Raw genomic sequence first — 22962 nt, 5'->3', positions numbered from 1 at the left:
TTGAAAGACTTTTTTAAAGCGTCAACAATCCAAAAAAAAAAATGTTAACAAACAAATCAAAAACACACGAATTAAAAGAAAGAAAAAATACATAGTTCACGAATCAAGATTTCGAATCAAAGTGTATAGACATAACTAAAAAAACAACAAAAAACGCAGTCGCCTAAAACTAAAGGTAACATATTTTTGTTCTTTGCTTATAGCTTTTGAAAATGTTACCTGTTATCTCGTAAATTTTTTTACCCTAGTTTTCATCTTTTGTAGGGCAACATTATTTTAATTCATAGTCAAAATTTAAAAACATAAATAAAGTTCTACAAATTATCGTTTTAGTTTCCAAAACATGATTGGACACTTTTTTTAAAAAAATCTATTTGTGAAAAAAACCTTTATAATCCTAATTTTAAAAATTAAGAGAAAACTAATATATAACTACCCATAGAAGTTTATCTAGCACTTGCCACTTCCATTTACAAATTTTACATGTTGAATTATATAATATTTTATTTTATGAAAATTATTTCAAATGAAAAAAAAATTACTAAAAAGCATGTAAGTAAAATTTCAAAAGCTATCCATTATGATTTCATGTCTATCAGTGAGATATTAAAATTTTGTTATAATTTATAATTATTTTGGTTCATTTTGATATATTTGAAAACAAAATCACTTTATGCACTCCCAAATCATACCATTCTCAAATCCTTCTTCATAACTTATAATAAAGGAAAGTAGTATGGAATTTTATTCATACTACACGTAGGGAAAAAATACAAACCATGGAAGAAGAAGAAGAAACCATATTTTCCAGAACCCATATCACTATTCACTATTTTCTATTAACTACGTGAATGTTCTATATCTTTTCAAATTTATGAGGAACTACTTCTAATACAGCCATCGCAATGTAATTAATATAATTTTGCACCGTTAAATGTATGCAAGAGAATTTTAAAAATGGGTATCCCTTGATTACTAGGATACCATAGATGTTCAAATATATATGCCTTGTCTCTGTGGTTATTAAAAGCATATATGTTTAACTCAAGAAGTACTATAATTCAGGAGTTTGTGAACGCCCACAACTAAAAAACATAATTTCATGAATTATGTATGTTCATTAAGTTATAGACTCCTACGACTAAACAACACTAATTTCTACCAGAAAAATGCCTCTGAGATGACCACGTCAGGCCCGCCTAGCTAGCTTAATTATAATCTTTGAAAAGAGAAAGATAATCAGTACCTTATTAAGACCATCTTTTAACAAAAGTATATATAAAAAACAAACCTCTTGTTGATGAAACTTCAATTTCAGCGCACTCATAATAGATACCTATCCTTGGTCAGCATAAAAATGAAACAAATTAAAGGCAAAATTGGTGGCACTTCTCACTTTACACATGTGGAAACCATCTTCTCTTGTGACACTATAAGTTTTTTTGTTTAATTTATTTGTTAATAATTGCTTGGATATGATCCCTTTTCTTGTCGCATCCTCTCTTTTTGGTTTGAGTGGAAGTCCTTAAACCTTTGCTTATAAAAACCATGTAAAATTGGAGGCCATTGTGTGTGTGTGTGTCTCTGTGTAATGTTATATTTCATATCAGTAAGCTTATAAAGGCTTTTGAACAAACGACACACTGAGAGGGAAAGAAATGGAAGGTTTTGTGAGGTTTTTGGTTTTGGCAAAGCCATATTTTGGAGTTCTTTTTATGCAACTGGGTTCGGCTGGAATGGCGATTATTGCAAAGTTTGCTTTGAACAAAGGGATGAGCCAATATGTTTTTGTGTTTTATCGTATGATTATTGCAACCCTTATCATGGCTCCTTTTGCCATCATCTTTGAAAGGTCATTTATTATCCCTTTCTTTGATCTCTTTCGTCTCTCTACTTACCCACTAATTACCAACCATCTGTGGTGTTTGTTTATTTTGCGGCATACGCAATAGATCTTATTTAGTGCAGTCCACTCACAGTGGTTTAATCATAGTTTTTCATGTACTAAACTCTTCTTTAATCACAGTTGTTTAATCAGTCGTTTATTCAGTTGTTTGATCATGGTATATTGGTTGAGGTTGTCGTTGCATAAAGATAAGTTCAGCCGTATATTTATAAACTCAAGTATTGCTTGGTGTTATTTTGAATCGTGAAAAGTATAGGAAAAAATATCATTTCAGTCTTCAAATTTTGAACAATATTCTGTGTTTAATCACTGAATTTTAAAAATAAACCTTCTTAGTCCTCACATTTATGAAAATTAACTCATTTGGAATCTTTAGATAATTTATAAAAAAAGAACTAGTTCCTAAATTTTTTAAAAATAGATTTAAAAAGTCTCTAATAACTTTATATTTTTATTTTTAATAATTACATTTCATGGAGAATAATTTCTAAAAATCGCATTCTCTTTAAAACTATTCTTTATCACATTCTCTTTAAAACTATTCTTTCTAATTTTAAATCATATAATTATTTTTAAAAAATAAAATAAAATATATTCTTAGAGCATTTAAACTTATTTTAAAAAAATCAAGAAATAAAATATACCTTTTAAAAACTCTAAAATCAAACGCATATATTTATCAAAGTCGAAGACCAAACATATAATTTACCTTAAAGAAAATATATACTAATCGAGTAATTGTTTGTTTAGATAATTATTAATTAGATATTGAACAATGTTCTTTTAAAATCTTAAGATTGTGGGTTGAATTTAACATTTTTAAGTGAAATATTTGAGTGGTACAAACTCATAATTTATGTTGATTTGATAACTTTTCGTATTTAAAATTTACATTTATTCTCTCCCAATTTATTAGTTCTACTAATCAAAAAAAAAAAAAAACTAAAACCTAAAATAATTGTACTTGAATAACCAATATTTTATTTTATTTTATTTTAGGTTTTACGTTTTTTGTGCTCTATTTCCACCCCAAATATCTAGAATGGTTTTATCCTTCCTAAATAAACATACAAAAAAAAATTAATAAAATTTCAAAGAAAAAAAAAATTCTTCTTTTCAAAATTTGGTTTGGTTTTTGAAAACACTACCAAGAAGTTAACTACTTGACAAAAAACCTCAGGATACAAATAGTGTCTACACTGAATTTCCAAAAGTCGAAAACCAACAACTTATAGATGGAAGTGTAGTGTTTTCTATCTAAAGTTTTAAAACGAAAAATAAATAATAGCTATCAAACGGGTATTATATTAAGGTTAATATACTTGCTATATGATCATCTGTTGTATATAGAAGGGTGTGAATTATAATTAGTTTTTGCATGGCGCAGAAAAGTGAGGACGAAGATGACGATTTCGTTGGTCTTCAAGATTGTAATGCTCGGTCTACTAGAGTAAGAATTTAACTAACTTAATTTCAATCATATAAAATTTGATTTGTTTATTTATATTCTTATCTTAACATCTTGTACGTATGCAAGTCAGAAGAACTAGAATGGAGTTCATGGACTAAATTATTATTACTTGCATCGAAGAAATTTTGGATGGACCGAAATTGTATTTTAACCGGGTTTTACGATTAGACTACGATACATCTAATCTTTGTGTCGATGTTGTTATGAATGATATATATAGGCCAGTGATTGATCTCAACTTATACTTTACTGGTATGAAGTACACAACAGCAACCTTTGCAGTTGCGATGTGCAATGTTCTACCAGCTTTTGCTTTCCTCATGGCTTGGGCTTGCAGGTATATACTTTCACTATCAAAACTTTCATTTATCTAAAAAAATCACCAACCCCTTTGAATTTCCTTTTTTTTTTCTTTTCTCTTCGAGTTCAATATGTGTCCCTTATCAGACATTAAAAAGTTGAGCTTTTAATTTCTTGACGCATCTATTTCACAATTTTATGAAATATTGTTTTCGAGTCTTTTGTTGGTTTCTTTTTTCTAATATTTTGTGCATGAAATAGTTTACTTTTCAAAGGACCCTTTTTGTTGTGTCCCAACATTATATTGTATTTAAAAGTGTTATATTCGGTGAGTGTTTGATAACTTTTTATATTAAGTTTTAGTAAAGACATATTGTCACTTATATGTGTTAGGGTTTTCAAAAATATTCTAATTCTAATCTATGCTAAATAATAATTGGTGAACTTGGGAAGGACTCAAACCAAAATAGGGAGGGATCAAATCTGAATTATTTAAAAGTTTACAAGTCAAAATCTGAATTAAGATTGAAAATTTTGGTAGACGTATAATTCTTTCTTTCTTGTTTTTTAAGTTTTTAAAAAACTGATGTTTTTGAGTACTAATTCGCCCTTTTGTTTGTAAGACAAGAATTTATGGTTTAAATTACAAAGGAAAATTGAAAATAAAAAAAGAATGTTTTCTTTTTAAAATAAGTCATCGAACATGTATGGTTTTACTTTTAATAAACAAAAATTTAAAAAACAAAAGCAAAAGAACAAATGGTTAATTGAAACGGTGATCAGATGGAGCCTAGCCATTTCATCTTGTGTTTTTATTTTTGAAAACTAAATCTATTTTCTCTTCGTGCCTTACAACGACTTGCATTATCTTTTATTAAATACAATGGTTGTATTACCAGCCAAATTCCAAAAGAACAAAAGTTACATTTTGAGAGCTACTCCTTTTTTAGTTTTATAGTTTTAACTTTTGTTTTTTAAAACAATTGATAGAATATAGATAACAAAAAAAAAAGATGATAGAAACCGAGAGTAGTGTCTATAAATTTAATTTTCGAAAAAACAAAAAATTAAAAATATAGTAATTACGGAAACCTTGGAGAATATTACATGATTGGATGCTTTAAAAAGAAATATATGACTAAATTAAATGTTTTTTTTTTTTTTTGTTGGATAGAAGATTCAGTCAATGTTATTATGTACATCATTAAAATTCAATTTGACAAGTATATATGACTTTAAAGTGAATCTCTTTGTTGAGTGGGTTCAAATCCCACAGCTGTGTCCAATGTCTGGTAGTTCATAAAGTTCCAATCAATGTGTAATCTCTTTCTTTTCTTTTATCCTAACTTTGAACTCCAAGAGAAAATCAAAACCAAACACTTTTTTCTTTTTGAAAATATAGCCATTGAATCATGAGGGTGGGGTTATTCAAACTTTGCGCCCATCAAACTTTTTCGTGATAATTGTTGATAACTCAAATTGGGGTAAAGGGAGGGAGTCTGCACAAATGGTTGCATATATAACACAATGAAAAAAAATGTACAAATATGACAAAATTTAGATTTAATGCTTGAAATCTACCAATGATAAACTCTATCATTAGTAACTATCTATCAATGATAGATCATATTGCTAGTGAAAGTTTATCAATCTAGACCATATTGCTAATGAAAATCTATCACGTATCAATTTTGTTATATTTATAACCATAAAAAATATTACTATAAACTTAGTTATTGTCTCTAATATCCAATGCAATCTTCCACAAAGAAATGTTGGCATCTTTTGTTACCTATTAAGTTTTCTTTCTTCTTTTTCACGAAAGTTGAGTTTATTTCTTCCTCATTTCTTATAAATGATTGAAGCTTTAACCAAAATCCAAAGATAAGTTTAAAAGAGCTATTTTTTTTAGTTTTCAACATTTAACTTGATCTTTTAAACTATGGGTAAAAAATAGAAAACAAAAGAAAGAAATTTAGGAATACGTAATCCAAAATATAATATTTATGAGCTCCATTTCAAGAACTTCAATGAAACCATAGGAACATTGATATGGCAGGCTTGAGAAAGTGAATATTCGGAAAAGAGGAAGCCAAGCAAAAATAGTAGGAACCATAGTAACAGTAGGAGGAGCCATGATTATGACATTCATAAGAGGACCCATGTTGAATCTGCCATGGACAAAAGCCAACCATCCCTCTTCTTCTTCATCATCTTCTTCAAAAAATCACCAAGACCAAATCAAGGGCTCCCTCATGATTGCAATTGGCTGCATTTGCCAGTCAGCTTTCATCATTCTTCAGGTAAGTAAATAAACAAAGTTTCACTTTTGCTTTCTCAAAAATAATCAGAAACGAATCAACTCGGTGTCGATGGAATTAGGCAATTACATTGAAATTGTACCCGGCGGAGCTATCTCTTACAGCATTGATATGTTTAGTGGCAACCGTTGGAGGCTGTTTGGTGGCTTTGGTCATGGAGAGAGGGAACCCTTCTGCTTGGGCTTTGCACTTTGATAGCCAGCTTCTATCTGTGGTTTATGCTGTAAGTATAGATTTTTGCTAATGTGATGAACGAATACAAAGTAACAATATGACATTTATGTTTTGTTGTAGGGAGTAATTTGTTCAGGGGTAACGTATTACATTCAAGGAATGGTGATGCAAATAAAAGGGCCTGTTTTTGTCACTGCATTCAATCCTCTATCCATGATTTTTGTTGCAATCATGAGCTCCTTCATCTTATCTGAGATTATGTTGTTGGGAAGGTAAGTGGGGAAGGCTGCATTGTTCCAAAATTTCCTTACAAAACTGAAAGGACAATGCAATTATAGATCTGCACGAGATATCATTTCAGTTGCCTATTGAGAAACAACCTTGCTAAAGCTTTCAACTCTTTTGTAGGATTGTTGGAGCAGTGACCATTATCACTGGGTTGTACCTGGTTTTGTGGGGCAAAAGAAAAGATCGGCTTTTAGTTAAATCGGACTCTGATAGTAAGCAACAAATGACTGAAACAGATGAGACTTCGAAGAAGACGGTTCAACCGAGTCAAGAATTCATCTCACTTGATGTTACCAGAGAGGAGACAAAATGATGATTTCTAAACCACCTGTAATGGTATCTGTTAATATATGTATCAAGTGTATGCGTTTTAAAGTACCCTGCAGTTTCATTTCAACCAAAATGTATTCGTAACTTTTGCATTTGTTGAAGGCTATATTAATAATAGTTTGTGTTTTTGTTTGGAACCAAAGCATTGCCACTAGTTTCTTTAGCTTCAAAGAGCTAGATGGTTGTTTCATACTATTCTATTGCAGCTAAAATGTTCCAAAATACAATTCTGCTAAGAGGGGAATATAATATAAAGAACAAAATGTAACATGAAAGGAAAAGCTGAAGGCATTCTGAGCAATGCACACTTGTGATCAAAATGAAGTCTTCAAAAGTCGGCAGGTAGTTGACCTGACCGAATAGCACCTTCATCAATCGCCATTCACCCATATCATCTTTGATTGCAACTACTGGTTTACAATTTACTCACTTAGGCAATGTTTGGATTACAAATCCATCCTGTGATTAAATACCCTGGTAGGTATATCTTTGAGGTCTACAAGTGGTATAATACACGTATCAGCAAAATAAAGTGATATGTAAACAAAATAGAAAAAATAACAAATACATCTCATGCGGAGATGGAACACCACCATCATACGCACCAGCCTCTGCGCTCCAAGTCCCCAAGATGCTTCGCTTACATGTTCATTTATCCTAGGTTATCGAAAATACTTGGAATTTTCCTTGTCTATATGTTTGTCACATAGAGAGCTAGCTACATTGTGTGAACTTTAAAGATAAAACTAGTAAAAGAGTGAGATGGGAAAAACTAAGATAGTACAGTAGTAAGTTCTGCTTCAAAACATTTTTTAATAGGAAACATAAAGATGAGTATTCCTCAAAAAGAACCAATGAGATGCTTCAAAACATTTTGATCACTATTTTTTCTATTTCATGACTTAACTTTGTACATGTAACAACACTTTACACTATGCTATCCCATGATTTTTCTTTAATCTTTACAACTTAAAATTTTGGGAGCATAATAAAACAGTTAGGAGCAATATCTTAGTTACTACAAGTGAGGTAGGGAATGGCACCGTGCATCCAATTGCACAATCCAAAGTCATTAGCCACCTACTTACAAGTATATGGTTATCCAAAACTTCCCCTCGATATTCTATCAACTTAATCTAGAGAGAACAGAAAAACATATATATTTATAGACATATACTTCGTCAAGTATTAAAAGTAAAATTGAGACCTAATGTATTCAAATCTGAACAATGCTAAGCACAGATGACAACATATAGCCTACCTCAAAATTTAAAAAGGAAAATCCCCATCTCAAGAAGGCATAATTACTTCATCTTTTCCATAAATACGCTGGAGTTCAAGGGTGGCAGCTTGATACGATGCTGTGGAGCAGGAATGAAAGAAAAAGTGAGAATTTTCAATATAAATGCTTACTATTTTTTTCTTTTTAAATAGACATACACAATAGGTGTTTATATGAAATCTACTAGATACTGATAATTTTCTTCCTGAAAAAGCAAGTGGCTCTCGACATATTGTGAGGGGAGCTCAACCTCAAAAGTAAGAATTTAATATAAGTGCTCAAAGATATCAAAAAACAAAAATAAATAAATAACCTTGGACTCTAATGACAACTATTTGATTTTTTGTTTTCTAAAATTAAGCTTACTTTTTATAAGATAAAATTAAACTTATAAACACCACTTTCACATGTACATCTGTGTGTAAGCTTATAAATAGTGTATAGGCACATGTGAAATCAACAAGATCCCAAACTACTATCTTTTCCTTCATGAGGATCCCAAATATATACCCTCATACCATTCATATCAGATTGAGGCATTGAGCACAGTGTGAAGATAACAAAACTAACAAAGGAAGAGGTTTGAAACACAAGAAGGTTTGGCTCATGGTTGTCCTTGTGCTATAATGACTCACGTAGTTTTATAAAACCATTGCATCAAAGCCCAACAAACCTTCTAGGCTCCCCCATCTTACCAGCCAAGAAGACAAACACCCTGCAGCTCTCTCCCATTCTTTCATTCCTTTTTTTTTCTTTAAATCTCTCCTACAGTTAACGTCCATTTTTCTTCATATTTATACTGATCTGCTCATGTAAAAATTGTTAAAGGCTAAAACAACAAGAATCACCTTTCCAAATACGGAAGTTCTTCTGATTAATGGGAGAGCCAGTCACATTCTGGATTGCATCAAATAGCATCTCCTGAGGGGTGTTCTTTAGCTCTTGAACAACAGCATAGATAGTTTTCCCGTTCTCAAAGTAAATATGGTTATTTGGATGTTTGGTCTTGCAGCCAGCGTGCCTCTCAAATTCATAAGCATTGAGAGCCTGTGCAATGCAACTCACTTAGCCACCTTAATCATATAATTAGAGCTGTATGTTCCTTACCCCCCCCCCCCCCCCCCCCCCAAAAAAAAAAAAAAAAGAAGGAATCTTGAATTTCGTTAATTACCTTTGCATGATTGCAGTTCTCACAACTGCACAAGTATCCAGTCCCTTTAATAATTCCCTTGAGATTTTTCTTCCCAGCATAAAGTGGCAGAAAAAACTAATTAGTTTCATAGCATTCTCCAGATTATCAAATTAAAATGAAAGTTATTTAGGCGAAAACAAAAAGAAAAAATTATACCTCCCGTGACCAAGAAACATATTTCACAGGAACCCCATCAAGCATACCAGTGGAGAGCAAGCTTTTAACATTTGAAGGGAAGCTATTTGGTGGAACCTTCTTACTCATCCTCGGCTCTTTATTTTTGGAATTTGTGTCGATTTTTCCATCAACCTTTATGGCATTGTTAATGTTTACTTCCACATTGGGATCAACCGAGTCTCTCAGGGTTGATACTTCTGATGCCTGGGCAGAAGCCTGATTAGCCATTAACAAGTCATAACTGCTAATGATCCCACCAGAAGGATTATCTGTACCATTCTCGTCATCAAAACCTCCAAAAGATATGGTATTACTCTCACCCTTATGATAGTTGTGAGCCATTGACACAGCACCAGAATCTGCTTTGTCAAATTTAGGACCGACATGTACAATGTCAGAGTTCACCTTGTCATAGGTTGGAGCCATGGATAAGTTGTCATCATTCCCCTTATTAAAGGATGAAGCCATTGAAATGAAAGTATCACCCGCCTTACTATAGGCTGGCCCCATTGATATAAAATTTTCTTGCCCTTTATTGTAGGAGGCAAAAGAGATGATATTTCCTTCAGCCTTCTCATAAGATTGACCCATTGAAATAAAAGAGTCATCCCCCTTGTCAAAAGGCTGATTCATCGATAAGATGCTATTGTCTCCCTTGCTATAGTTATGACCAATTGTAATAAAACTCCCATCGCCCTTGCTGAAAGCATGACCCATTGAAATAAAATTGTCATCTGTCTTGTGATATGCAGGGCCAACCGAAATGGCATTCTCATCTCTACTATTATAAGTTTGGCCCAATGATATGGTGTTCTCATGGTTTTTGTTAAATCCTGAACCCATCGAAATTGTACAATTATCACCCCTACTATAGCCATGCCCCAAAGAAGCAGGCATGCCAACGTCAGGATCCCTCACTTGATTGACTTTAACTTTTCTAATTCCACCAAAATTGAGGCATGATGAGGGATCCTCAATGGATTGGGACATGGACAAGCCAACGGATGGGTTGTTTGTAAAATGATTCTCAAACTCCTTTCTTCCCATGTCCATATTTGCATTTCCCACAGAGATGCCTCTATCAACCAAGTTGACAGTTCGTATTGGCTCTGAGCCAAAAAGACGATCAGTGAAGTGGCCAGGGACTGACTGAAAACTTGAAGTGTTTTCCCAGGGAGAAACATTCATGTGTGGAACTCCAGGAACAGGTCTAGAATTTACAGCTTCAATTGCTTGCTTCTTGCTACTGAATAGCTCTGGTGCACTGCCATCCATGAACCACTGATGGCCACGTTTGGTTTCAATTCTGGAGGAGCTATCATAGTTCATCTCTCCATCAGTTAAACATCCAGCATCCCTAGGTATCCAAAAGCTTTTATGCTGGAAAGACTGCCAAAGAAAATAAAACAAATACTTGAGAGGCTTTCCTACATATCAGAAAATCTATGCTTCAAAGTACAAGAACTTACCCCAAAACAACCCGATGAGAATTTAAAAACAGATGTGTAAAAGATAAAACTTCAGCAAGAGATAATATTGTTAGAAGCCAGTATTAGTATATATGAGTCCACTTTAGAAAGAAGTTAAAGTTAGCATGGCACATTGATTTCCATAAGCTACTAGAATAGTAACCAAGTTATTGATTCCTTTTCTTTCTTTCTTTTCTTTTTTCTTTTCTTTTTTCTTCTTTTTTTTTTTTTTTTTTTTGGGGGGGGGGGGGGGGGGGGGGTGGGGGGGGAGCAGTTGACATCCTTTGCTCCAACATATCTACTTCGACATCAACCTCTACCCTTTTTTTTCTTTTTATTATAAGAAACAAAGGTAATATATTAAAGGCTTCAATCTCTTCCCGTTACAGAAATAAGCAGATAATGGGAAAATGTTTTAAAAAAGGCTTTAAAGCTCCATATATCTGTTAGATTATAATCCAGAATGCAGAGAAATGAATATAAACACTCATGAAAACTAACTATTTGATGATTACATAAAGTCGATTGGATCAGAACCAAATTAAAACTCTGGATTAGATATCTGAATAAAGTACTAGCTAAAATCTACTAGTATATTTTTATATGAAACAGAGAGATACATGTTCAAAATAACAACGGGAGGCAGAGTACCAGGTTTGGAAGTAATAATCAAATATAAATTTAAAGGTATTCTACAAGTTTATCAGGTTTGGTTACAAAATCCAACGTCATTTTGCTCAAGTTTAAAGTCTTGTCTAGTTCAAACATTTTACACGTAATGCTTCAACGCTTGAACAAATAATCAAATGAAGATCCTTTTAGAAAGTCAGGCCTTAACCTAGTGGGAAACGTCATTTGTGTATGATAATTTGGATTGTAGGCATGAAACAAATTTGACAAGTATATAGCTCTCGCAACTTAACTGTCTCGCCTTTAGAATTACAATTACCTTATCACGTTCACAAATAAACCTCAGATTATATTTTGGCTAAAAGTCAAATCTCCTATTCTCTCTCTTTCTCCTCTTTTTCCTACCACTCTATATCTGTTTTTCTTTTTTTCAAAGCAACAACTTTCATTGAGAAAAAATGAAAGAATATAAGGGCATACAAAAAAAGCCCACAAAACCACACCAACTAAAACTACTTGATTGACATCTGTTTAATTTCCAGACGCACCCCAACTAAAGCATCTCACTCTATATATGTTTAATGCCCCTTGCATATCGAACTACTTGATTGACATCCCTGTTAAGATTCTTTTAACCAATATCTTCATCTAAGTTTGAACTCTACCTTCAGACAAGATAACATATTGAATTTAGGGTGTTTTGGTGGACTGGTTTTTTTGTGTGCCCCTGTATTCTTTCATTTTTTTCTCTCAAGGAAAGTCGTTTTCATAAAAGAAACACGCAATGATTCACACAGGGGGAACAGTGTGAGGAATTCTAGTCATCTTACGTTTGAATTTAAAAAAAACTATAAGGAAAGATTTGAACTGGAAGCAAAAATAATTCCCAGAATAAGAAAGCACAGATTTATTTTTTGATAAAAGTAACAACTTCATTGAGAAAAAAATGAAAGAATACAAGCATGGGCGTAAAAAAACCAAGCCTACAAAGAAAAAAAGGGGAACTGTCCTACATAAAGGGGCGGCTCCAACTAAGCAAGCACAGATTAAAAGGAAAGAGAAGAGGAATTTAATATAATCAATTGTGATTCAATGAAGGGGATTTAGATCCATAAATTATTTAAATACTTACTGAACTTTTTCATAATTTTTTGTTCATTCACATCCAACTGCTGCAAAAGTTATGAAGGATTGGATGACCCAGCTAAAAGCTTTAATTAGATCAAACTAAAAACAGAAACCTCCAACATTCTCAGCTATTAAAAGTTCAACTTTGAATATGAAAACTGTAACCTCCTAGAATACCTTACCAATTCAAGTAACATTCATACACATCTATATATTGAGCGAGGTTCAGAGTGATAGTCAAAGAACAAAAACTTAAGAAAGCATATGAAATATGTTATGAATCATGATAATGCCATCATGGTTTTGAGCAGTCATGGAAATTCGTAAATCTATCTCCATAAAAGATAAAACCTAGAGTCAGGTAAATTGGTCTGTGACAACTGAAGAATAACTCCAAATGGAAACATGTCATTACATAGTATTAAGTATTAACCTAGTAGCTAAGTAGTAACTAGTAAGTACTCTCTTAAGTGGGCAACATTTTAAAATTGAAAAATGATAAGTGTAAATGTGCAATAAGTCACTTGAGCTAGAGATCAAAAAATCTCTAATAAAATAACTAATGTCCTGTAAATAACAAATTTTGATGCTCACAGCTTCACACTTTGAGAAAAAGAAAATGTTGGTAATAAATCAGTATCCGCAAACCCCATGAAACTGAAAATTAGTCTTTCAAAAGAACTAAGTTTACACAAAGCAACATGCAGAGACGAAAGAGTAAGCAAAAGTCCCAATTCAAACTTACCATTCTTTCCGCTGACAACCCCAAAGCAAAAACCCCAAATTTTCAAAGTCACTTCTCCAAGCTCTGAAACTCTACCTCCGCGCAATAAGTTCAGCTTCTTCCACACCACACACAAACTGGACCCCAACTCCACGGCCAGTGTCAGTTATAGACAACAACACTACTCAAGTTAACGATGAAAAACATAAGAAAGAACCACGGAAATCGCAAACCTGAAAGATTTCCAAAATCAATCTGCACATAAACAACCAAAAATCAAAACTCATAAGAGTATCCAGAAATCGAATCCCGATCGGCGCTAATCACGATCAAACTAAATTCCGAAACAAACACACACACACGAGCACACAAATTAAAAAGAAATGCACAAGAAATTCAATACCAATCAAAATCAAAGAAAGCAACAATGAGAGACTGGAAACCTTAGAAATTTCACAAGTAACAGAGATTCTGAAAGAACTGACCTTCGCCGGAGAAAATTTGCCGGTGGGTTTCGAACAAGCGATGTTTCTCTCGGTGATATGAGAAGAAAGAGAAAGGGACTTGGGAGGGACTACTGGATAGCGACAGAAACTGAGCTTTGGTATTTTTTTTACTATAGCCAATGATCCTCTACAACGCGCTTTTACGATCTCCGTTTACGATCTCGTAATCCAACCCTACACATGTACAGAAGATCGAATGGCTCAGTTTTCATTTCGCAAGGCTTACGTATGGTTCTGGTTAAATTAATATGGGAAATCGGGCCGTTGATTATATATACCATACTTGAAGGCTCTCTATATGGTAATGTATTGAATCACAGCCCTACGATCTGGCTTCTAATTTAATTTACACGTGGAGCGATATAATAGGCTCCACTTCACTTAGAGATGACGAATCTGCTGTATCCGGAACACAATAATATGGTGTTTTTCGCTGAGGTGGAGAGTAATCATTGGTTGTAGAGGGATATTGGGGCATTAGATTGATGCCGTGAAGGCGAGTTTAGGTATGTGGAGAATCATGGGAAAGGAACTATCTCTTGATTTATTTTTTGAAAGAAAAGAAGAAAGTATATTATTTAAATGTTGTTACATTGAAGCATTCCTAATATGGGAAAACATCAGAGTTTGATATAAGTAGGAGATGGCACGTGCCTCGCATGCCTGGTTGCCTCAAATATGGAAGGAAAATTCAAAATGAGCTTTTATTAGGGGATGAGGCCAAATTTATTGTCATTATACTAATTCTTTAAGGTTATATTAGTGTTATTTAAGAGTCTACATAAACCTAGTTCCAACTTATAATCCCACGCAGTTATGATATTCAATTTACGTATAGCTGAATTTGTTGAAATGTAAATCTTTGACTAATAGGTTACAAGGTTGGATCACTCTCACTCACACGTGTTGAACGAAAAGAAATGTAAAAAATATTATAAATACACAACCGCATTTTCTAACGTTTGTACCTCCCTATGTCATGCATTGTCGAACTAAAGAATGACATTTAAAATTATTTGTGAGGTATTTATTTGTAAAAGTGAGTTTTTTAGGGTAATTGGTTCATTCTTTGAGATCAAAAGTTGAATCATCGATCTTTGTGAGATATGTACTTTGTCCTATACTACAAAAATCCTAGAATGAAAAAGAAAGTATATGTATTAAAAGTATGATAAATGAAACGATGGATTTCGCCCAATAAAATAATAGACTAACTATCCATATCAGTCATTTTAAAAAAAAAAAAAAAAAAACTCTTATCACTCGTCAAGAGTCTTAATTTAGTGAAAATTACTCACTTCTCTAAAATGGAAACTTTTCAATCATTTAATTCACATTCTTAAGTTATATATTTTACTAAAAAGACAAATAAATGGCATCATATTGAGAATGATCTTTTGGTACAAATCGCATGGGAGTATTTATATCCAAGACTTATTGATCCTCAAGTACATACATGTGTCAGTTGAGTTAAGTTCTTGTTGGAATTATATTAAGAATTATTTTAATAACATATAGGAACCGAGAGAGTTTAAAAAAAACTATTTACACTTCATAAAAAATAAATAGAGGATAAAAATTTATTACTCCTGGTTTTTTTAGGCGTAAACATTTTGTCCATTTTACATTTGTTTTTTTTTTACAATTTCCCTTAATTTTATAACATAAAATGCAATGAACTTTTTATAATTAAATTGTTATATTTTTTACTATAAAAAGGGGGAGAAATGGATTGACAATTGATGTCTATGTATGTATTTTAAATGTAGACTTTGAAACTGATGGTTATTATGTATCATCTTAATGTAAATTAATATTTATTGGGTAAAAACATCAACTGCTTTTTTACCCATAACCTCCATTTTCTTAACTCTAAGAAACATATCAAAGTTGCATAAATTTATAAAAAAAAAAGTACTTTTAATAATTATTGTTGGAACTTCTGCTAAATAATATGTTAGAACTGAAACGATCAATGAATTATAATTGAACAACAACGCATAGAAACTAAACAATAACAATTCATTAGAAACAGAGACTAAGGCTTCTAAATTTGGATGCCCATAATGCTTGAGCACTGGAACTTGAACGCCTTGTGATTTGGACGTCTAATAATATGGATGTCTGGTAAAGTAGTCGCCTAGACTTAATATCTAAGACCTCGTCGCTTGGTTTGTCGACTATGAAATGCATCCAAAACATGCAAAATATAAATTAGTAAAGAGAAAGATTGGGTCACAAATCATAGTCTTTTTATGACGTTTCATAACGTTGCTTGGAGTACAAACAAATCGCATGATGTCACGATGTCGCAGGATAAAACAGTCAAAACTCAATCAAAACTACACCAAAACCGATTGGAATACCAACACTCTTTTATTTTGCTCGAAAAACAAAGAACAAAGAGGGAGAAGATTAGGAGAACTTATGAAAGATAATTTTTCCAGTATCTACAAAATGAGAACTGGGGAGACCTATATATAGAAATTGAGCTCAACACCCATAAGTTTAATGCATAGTGCCTTAATAAATAATGGTTGACTGCAACGTCTCAGTTAAGCAAAGTATTAAAGTTCTTTCAATGCGCGACTTCCCAAAGATCATTAGCTGATCTCAATGCCTCACTTAAGTTGATGGTCCTACCACAACACCTCATTTAAGTGGCACATCAACCAATGGTTTTACCTTAACGCCTCACTTAAGTGATGCATCAACCTGTGCCTAATGTTCTAATTTTGTAAATTAAACGTTAGTATTTTAATGTAGTTATTAATTTTGCAAACGTTTTGTTTGAAATATTTATTTAATTTTAAATCGAATCGGAACATTATATTAAAACTTTATTTAATTTTAATTGAATCAGAACTAAAAAAATGTTCCATTGGTTACACAAAAAAATAATGTTAATAATAATTGGTAAAAATAAATTAAAAAAAAAACAACTCCCAACGCACATAGTTGTTGGGAGTTGCAACCCGACAATGTCCAACGCTTTCACTTATGCATCAGGATCACTAGATCATCACTCACGACGTCTTAAATGGAACGTGTCAGGAGTGATAAAGTCTCGACGCATTCTATTTAGGTGTCAGGAGTTCAGAACTCCTGATCGACATTATATTGATTGCGTATCAGAAATTTATAATTCTCGACGCACTGCATTCGAGGAATCGGAAATTCCTCTCTCGACGTGGTTTTTCCAACAAGCATTTAGTCATTGGTAGATCTATTCTCGACGTATTTTAGTATATATCTTGATGATTTTATACGTCGGAAGATCCCTCGTTTTTTGTAGTATAATTTGAGTTCAACGACTCAACATTTTTAGTAATAAAAATAAAACTGATTTGTTTTAAATACATAAATGTTGTACACTTAAATAAAGAAAACATCTGTCTTACAAAATTTATTTTATCAATAGTTATATTGTATTTCATGTTGATCATGAAAATAAGAAAAATTATTATAAATAACAAAGCTGTTAAAAATATTTACAAAGTATAACAAAATTTCATATCCTATCGATACTTAATCGTAATAGATATGAGATTTTGTTATATTTTATAAATATTTTAGTTTATTTTATTATATTTAAAAATATATTTAAAAATAAAATAAAATATTTAAATATATAATGTTAAAGAAAATTCATTTGGTCCACAAACTTTTGTAAACCAACTCATTTAGTCTCTAAATTTATTTGTAGTATTTAATTTCATATACACTTTGTTCTTCAACTCCGAGGTATAATTTTAAATTTATTCTTCAACATTGAGATATAATAATTTAATTTCAATATCTTAAAACTTACAACAATTTAATTTTCATACTAAAAATCAAAGTAAGAGATGAAATGAATTACATGTGTAGCTATAAATTACTACTTCATAAAAATACAAACCTAAAAATATTATGGAGTATACTAAAGTTGAATTGTTAGATTATTACAAATATATAAATACAGTGACAAACTAATTTATTAACTAAATTGTTTGTAATGCATCAATAAAAGTTTAAGTGATTATATACACACACACACACACACAATTGAGGTCCAATAATTGTGCTAAAAGGATTGAACAACTACCAACCATACATATAGTTTTTAAATTCATAATCCAACAATTATTTCAAAGTCATTTTCTAATTAGAACTGTAATCATTCGGGATTTGGTGCATTAAAAAACACTCCTTATGATAAGAATGTGTAAGAAATGTCAAACTAAAGCTAAACAACTCAATCATTTGAAGCTTGTTTTTATTTTTTACTTTATTATACAATTTTTTTTTTTTTTTAACTTTTTCATTCTTTATGCTTTATAAAAGCAAAATTTAAGTTTATCATATAAAAGATTAGTACTTTAAGCATAGAGTCAAAAGTCATTTTGGACCAAATTGAATATATATAGCTTGGTTTAAGTTCATACTAATTTTGGTCACATTTTTAGTTTATACTTTTAATAAAAATAGAACAAAACTCTTTTCCAGATGTTTTTCTATTTGGTAAGTATAATAATTATATATTTATTTTTAAAATAAATTATATTTGATAAACAATATATATATATATATATTAAATATACTGTTTAATCACAGATAAACTTAGGAAAAGGAGCAAAGATAAATATATTGATAAAATACAAGAAAATTAAATAAAAGAAAGGATAATAAAAGGAAATTACAATGAAAACAAAACGAATTTACAATTTTGCTCTACGATTCTCAAAGTATCCTCAAAAATTGTTTCCCAATTCATCACATATTTAATATTGTATATAAGAAAGATTAAGAGATTTGGGGAACATAAAGCCGAGTAATTTTAAATTGAAGATCGGTATGTCTAGATTGTACACATAGAAATAAGAAAAAAGAATGATACGAGTTGAAAATTGTATCTTAAAACCAATGTGGCCTAAGAAAAAGAGCGTTGACTTGGACATTAGCATAAATCAAAATATTCCATCTCGATCCTTACCAAATGTCCAATTTATCGTCATGTCTTACGGATGCTTCAACCCAAAAGATCACTTTAGGTGTAGAATATGGTGTAAGGAAGACGTTCAACCCCAGTGGTGTTGACATAGAGCAAGTATTTTAATGCATATAAGAATATTGTAATGGATAAAAAGAAAAGATAATAAATTAATAAAAAGATTAGAATTAAATTTTGGGTAGAAGTGACACATCTCTCTCTATAAAGAAATAAAAAAAAAGATGGCTCTTTTAGGAAAGTACACAATCAACCTTTTTTTGATCTCTTTTTTTCTTTTGCTTCTAATCCAACTTCTTCTCCTTTGAGTCTCCCCTTTTGAGTGGACTTTTTCTTTTTATTAAATACTAAATAGGGAAACCAATCACAAACGGAAAATAATCATTTGATATTCACATTTGTATGAATCAAAATGTTGAACTAATTTGTATTAGTTTACATCTTGAACTTTTATCGATTTATATTTTTCGGTGAGTGCGAATTTTTTCAAACATCATATTAACAAAATGGATGGTTTTCATTGAAAATTCTAATTGAAAGTTCAAATTATTTCGCTTATAAAAATATGGAGGCTTAGTTGATAATTAAACACATGATGTTTATCCAAATAATGAATGGATAAAATTGATACATTTACAAAAGATTGTAGTTTAAATCAAGATTTTAATTAATGAACTCCAAAACTTAGGAGTATAATAATTAAATCGATACTTTTCTTAAATTCAATTTATGACAGTCTTAAATGCTTTGTTTTCTTTCATGACAATAGTTCTGAGATCATAAAAAGAAAAATATGTTAGAAAAAGATATGAGAGAAAAAAAATAGGTAAATCATATAAATAATTTTAATTTCATCTCGTATTGTACGCCTCAAACTTACTTAGAATAGTGTTTTAACCTTAAAGTCAAACTTTAAAATAGTTATACTTCTAAAACTCTTATGACTTCAAAAAAAAAGTTTTTTTTTTCATTCATTAACATATGAAATTGATATAATTTGAGAGGGAAAATAAAAACTATTTCTTGTGTCAAATTTTATGATGTTTGGCAAAGTTGTATGAATTGGTTAATTATGTTTGATAAAACTTATTTTTGCACAAATCTTTATTGTTATCGAACAATAATGATCCATTTAATAGGTGTTTACCTTGTTTGTATTAAAAGTAGTGCATGAGAGTGAAATTTTTTTAATTTTATGTAAGTTCAAGATCCAATTTAATAAAACGATGAGTTTATAATCGTTTGGTTTTAATTTTTTAAGTTTTTAATTTTAAAATAATTTGTTTTTGAAAGAAATGGAAGTATTTGTTTTTCACTCACAAACACTATAAAAGTGTATTTTGAACAATTTTTATAAACAAAAAAGTTTAGATAAAAATGATTTTCTTTAAAAATATTATTTTCTCTAATGAATCGGAACCATCTATATAATAAATGAATTTTTTTTAGGTTTTTTTTTGTGGTATCCATGATGGAACAAATAAGGTGTTGGTTGTGTGTGCTTAAGCATATCCCTCTTTCTTTCAAACATCTTCACTAAATGAACACGTGATTGTTGTTTTTTTTTTTTTTTTTTTTGCAAAGGTCATATATTGCAAAAAGGAGACCGTTTACTTTAATGTCGAGATACAAAACAAACACACGAGAGCTAAAGCTTACAACAAAAACAAAGAAGCAAATAAAGGACAAATCCAAATTAGATCTTGAGTAAGAAAAGACAAAAAAAGATGCAACAAACGAAACTATCTTAAGTTCTTTAGCAAGTCAAAGGGATCTTGGAGGTTCACCAAGAAGATTCATTAGCCATAGAGAAACAATTGATCGTTGAAGAGGAGACATCATGTTGAGAGATCAACGACACAAAAAAGAGAGAGAGAGAAATATACAATAACTTTAGGTGACGCTGACATTTTTAGACGCCATAAAATTTACCAAATACTAGACCCAAAAAAGTAAACCTAAGCCCCTACTAAAAGAACCTTCAACTAGTAGAAACAACTTCCTTTCAGGTTGAGGAGCAATTTCCCTACATATATCTTGGCCGCTTAGAAAGAGAAGGAACTTGACCATCACTAAATATTGAAGGGGGGAGTGCACCTTCAGACTCTGCCGCATATTTATAGAAAATCAACTAGGTAGAACTTAAGTTATAAAAAAAATATATGACCTAGAATGTTGGTTTCAATTATATTCTGAAATTCCAACAGTTTCATCATAAGCGTTGAAACTTAAAGTATGATTCAAAATAACCTTTTGTACATTTTTCTTTGTTAAATTCATTAACATTTATGCCCATTTATTGAAAAAGTCCTAATTAAATACATATATGCGTGAAAAAAAGATAATGAAAATAAACACACGACATATGTGAACCATACGTGTCGTCAGATTCCTCTTTTCAATCCTACAATCTCAATTTTCTATTTCTTAATTTAAGATTTTTTTATAGAATAGTAAGAACATGAACTAAATCAAGGGGATTCGGTTCAAGTTGGATCATTTTGTTATTAAACGAGATCGAATCAATTGATTTAGTTCGATTTTGGTTTGCTGGAACCAAGCATTTTAAAATAAGACTAGGATTTCCCCTTTTATCTATCATTTTATTTTAATTACGTGGACTTTATCTTCTATCTCTTAATTGTCTGTGGTATCTTTCTTTACCATCTTTCATTCTCTAATTTTTTACCCTCCCTCCCTCCCTCCCTCCCTCCCTCCTCTCTAAGTATATTTAAGTTTTCTTAACTTTTTTTTTCTCCCTTACAAATCACAACCCCTCTCTCTAAGAAGAAAGAGAGAGAGAGAGAGAGAAAAAAAAAAAGACAACATCAATGATCGCTTCACCTTCTCGTGGAGTTTTTTATTCCATCCATTTCTTCCATTCACAATTGACGTATACAAATATGGTCTATCCGATTCAAATTGCAATGGGTCGAGTTTGGTCTAGTCTCACTCGTACATAATCGAATCAAATCAAGTTTAGGATGAAAACCAACCCATTTACAACCATAATTTTATCATTAACGCTAATTTTCACATTTACTTTATGTGTTCATTTAGAGTTGTTCACTTAAGCAACACACATACTTTTCCATCCATAAATTAGAAATAAAAAACCTTCCAATTAGAGATGTTCATCTAACTTGTGGGACCGAGGTCCTGCGGGAACTCGCCCCGAATAGGGCGGGGAATCCCTGAATATATGGGAAATGGGGGAGGAAGTGGGGAAATTTTTTTCCGTTGACAACACTGGGTCGGGGACAAGGAATGTATTCCCTGGCCCTAGCCCTAGCCCTGCCTTGCGCAGAACAAAAATATAATTATATAAATATTTATTTATTTACTTATTTAATAATATGTAAAAGACTAAAAAAACTATTTTGATATTCTTCCTTTCCTTCTTTTCTCTATTCCATTTTTTTTTTTATTTTTTTCCCTAATTCCGTTTATACATTGTGAACTTTTCTTCAAAAGTATATGTATATGTTGTGCCTTGACTTGTGATTTGTAAACTTTTCTTAAAAAAATATGTCTATTGTGTCTTAAAAAATATATGATGTAATTGAAGGCTTTATTAGAATATTTATGGATTAGTTTTTGATTTTTTTTTATATGGATTTATTAATTTTATGAATGGATTTCTAAATGTATCTTCTAATAGTTGAATTTTTATTTTTATAAACAATGAAAATTTGACATTTTGAATTATTTTAAATAAGAAAAGTGATAATATTCTATCGAAAATAAAACTACATTGAAGATGTAATAGGTACATTTCAAGTAAATGTAGATTGAAAAATGAGATTGAACTTTAAAAAATGAGGAATTCCCCCCTGTTTTCTACTGGAAAATTGGTGGAAGTGGGGAATGAGATAAGGGGCGGAGACGGGGAGTGGCATTCTCGACCTCATCCTCTCGTGTGGACATCTCTACTTTCAATGTTCTTTTGGAAAAAAAACCAAAAACTAAAAGATTTGCTAGTAAAATGAAACTTCCTAAAAGTTGAAAGTAGTATTAAAAGAAAAAGAAAAACAAAGAGGCATAAATGATATACATATAACTTTTGGACAAAAG

The 22962-nt window shown here is 31.2% G+C and overlaps 2 protein-coding genes across 7 annotated transcripts; one reads left to right on the top strand and one right to left on the bottom strand.

The window, feature by feature from the left end:
- Positions 1-1324: 1324 nt before the first annotated feature.
- LOC103500199 (WAT1-related protein At2g39510-like) lies at positions 1325-6932 on the top strand. Its single transcript, XM_008463423.3, has 7 exons — positions 1325-1852; positions 3294-3356; positions 3598-3714; positions 5737-5980; positions 6060-6221; positions 6293-6444; positions 6581-6932. The coding sequence occupies exons 1-7, from the start codon at positions 1659-1661 to the stop codon at positions 6771-6773; spliced, it is 1125 nt and encodes a 374-aa protein (XP_008461645.2). The 5' UTR covers positions 1325-1658; the 3' UTR covers positions 6774-6932.
- LOC103500200 (uncharacterized) lies at positions 5652-14126 on the bottom strand. 6 transcript variants are annotated; one of them, XR_007824287.1, is made up of 8 exons: positions 13878-14042; positions 13414-13647; positions 9421-10830; positions 9244-9312; positions 8921-9119; positions 8052-8151; positions 6068-6617; positions 5652-5946 (listed from the first exon to the last, which is right to left on the bottom strand). XR_007824287.1 is itself a non-coding variant. In XM_051090895.1 (7 exons), exons 2-6 carry the CDS (start codon positions 13414-13416, stop codon positions 8081-8083), a joined length of 1752 nt encoding a protein of 583 aa, XP_050946852.1. In that variant the 5' UTR covers positions 13417-13647; positions 13878-14042; the 3' UTR covers positions 5652-6617; positions 8052-8080. The 6 variants fall into 6 exon arrangements, 3 of the variants coding, with proteins under 3 accessions (XP_050946852.1, XP_008461646.1, XP_050946850.1); XR_007824286.1 differs by having other exon boundaries at positions 5652-6207; positions 6323-6617; XM_051090895.1 differs by having other exon boundaries at positions 5652-6617.
- Between the last annotated feature and the right edge of the window lie 8836 nt (positions 14127-22962).

The sequence above is a fragment of the Cucumis melo genome, chromosome 10, assembly GCF_025177605.1.
Source record: "Cucumis melo cultivar AY chromosome 10, USDA_Cmelo_AY_1.0, whole genome shotgun sequence".
In the NCBI taxonomy this organism is placed as follows: domain Eukaryota; kingdom Viridiplantae; phylum Streptophyta; class Magnoliopsida; order Cucurbitales; family Cucurbitaceae; genus Cucumis; species Cucumis melo.
Note: the sequence above shows the minus strand (reverse complement) of the source record. Positions and strands in the feature narration are given on the sequence as shown.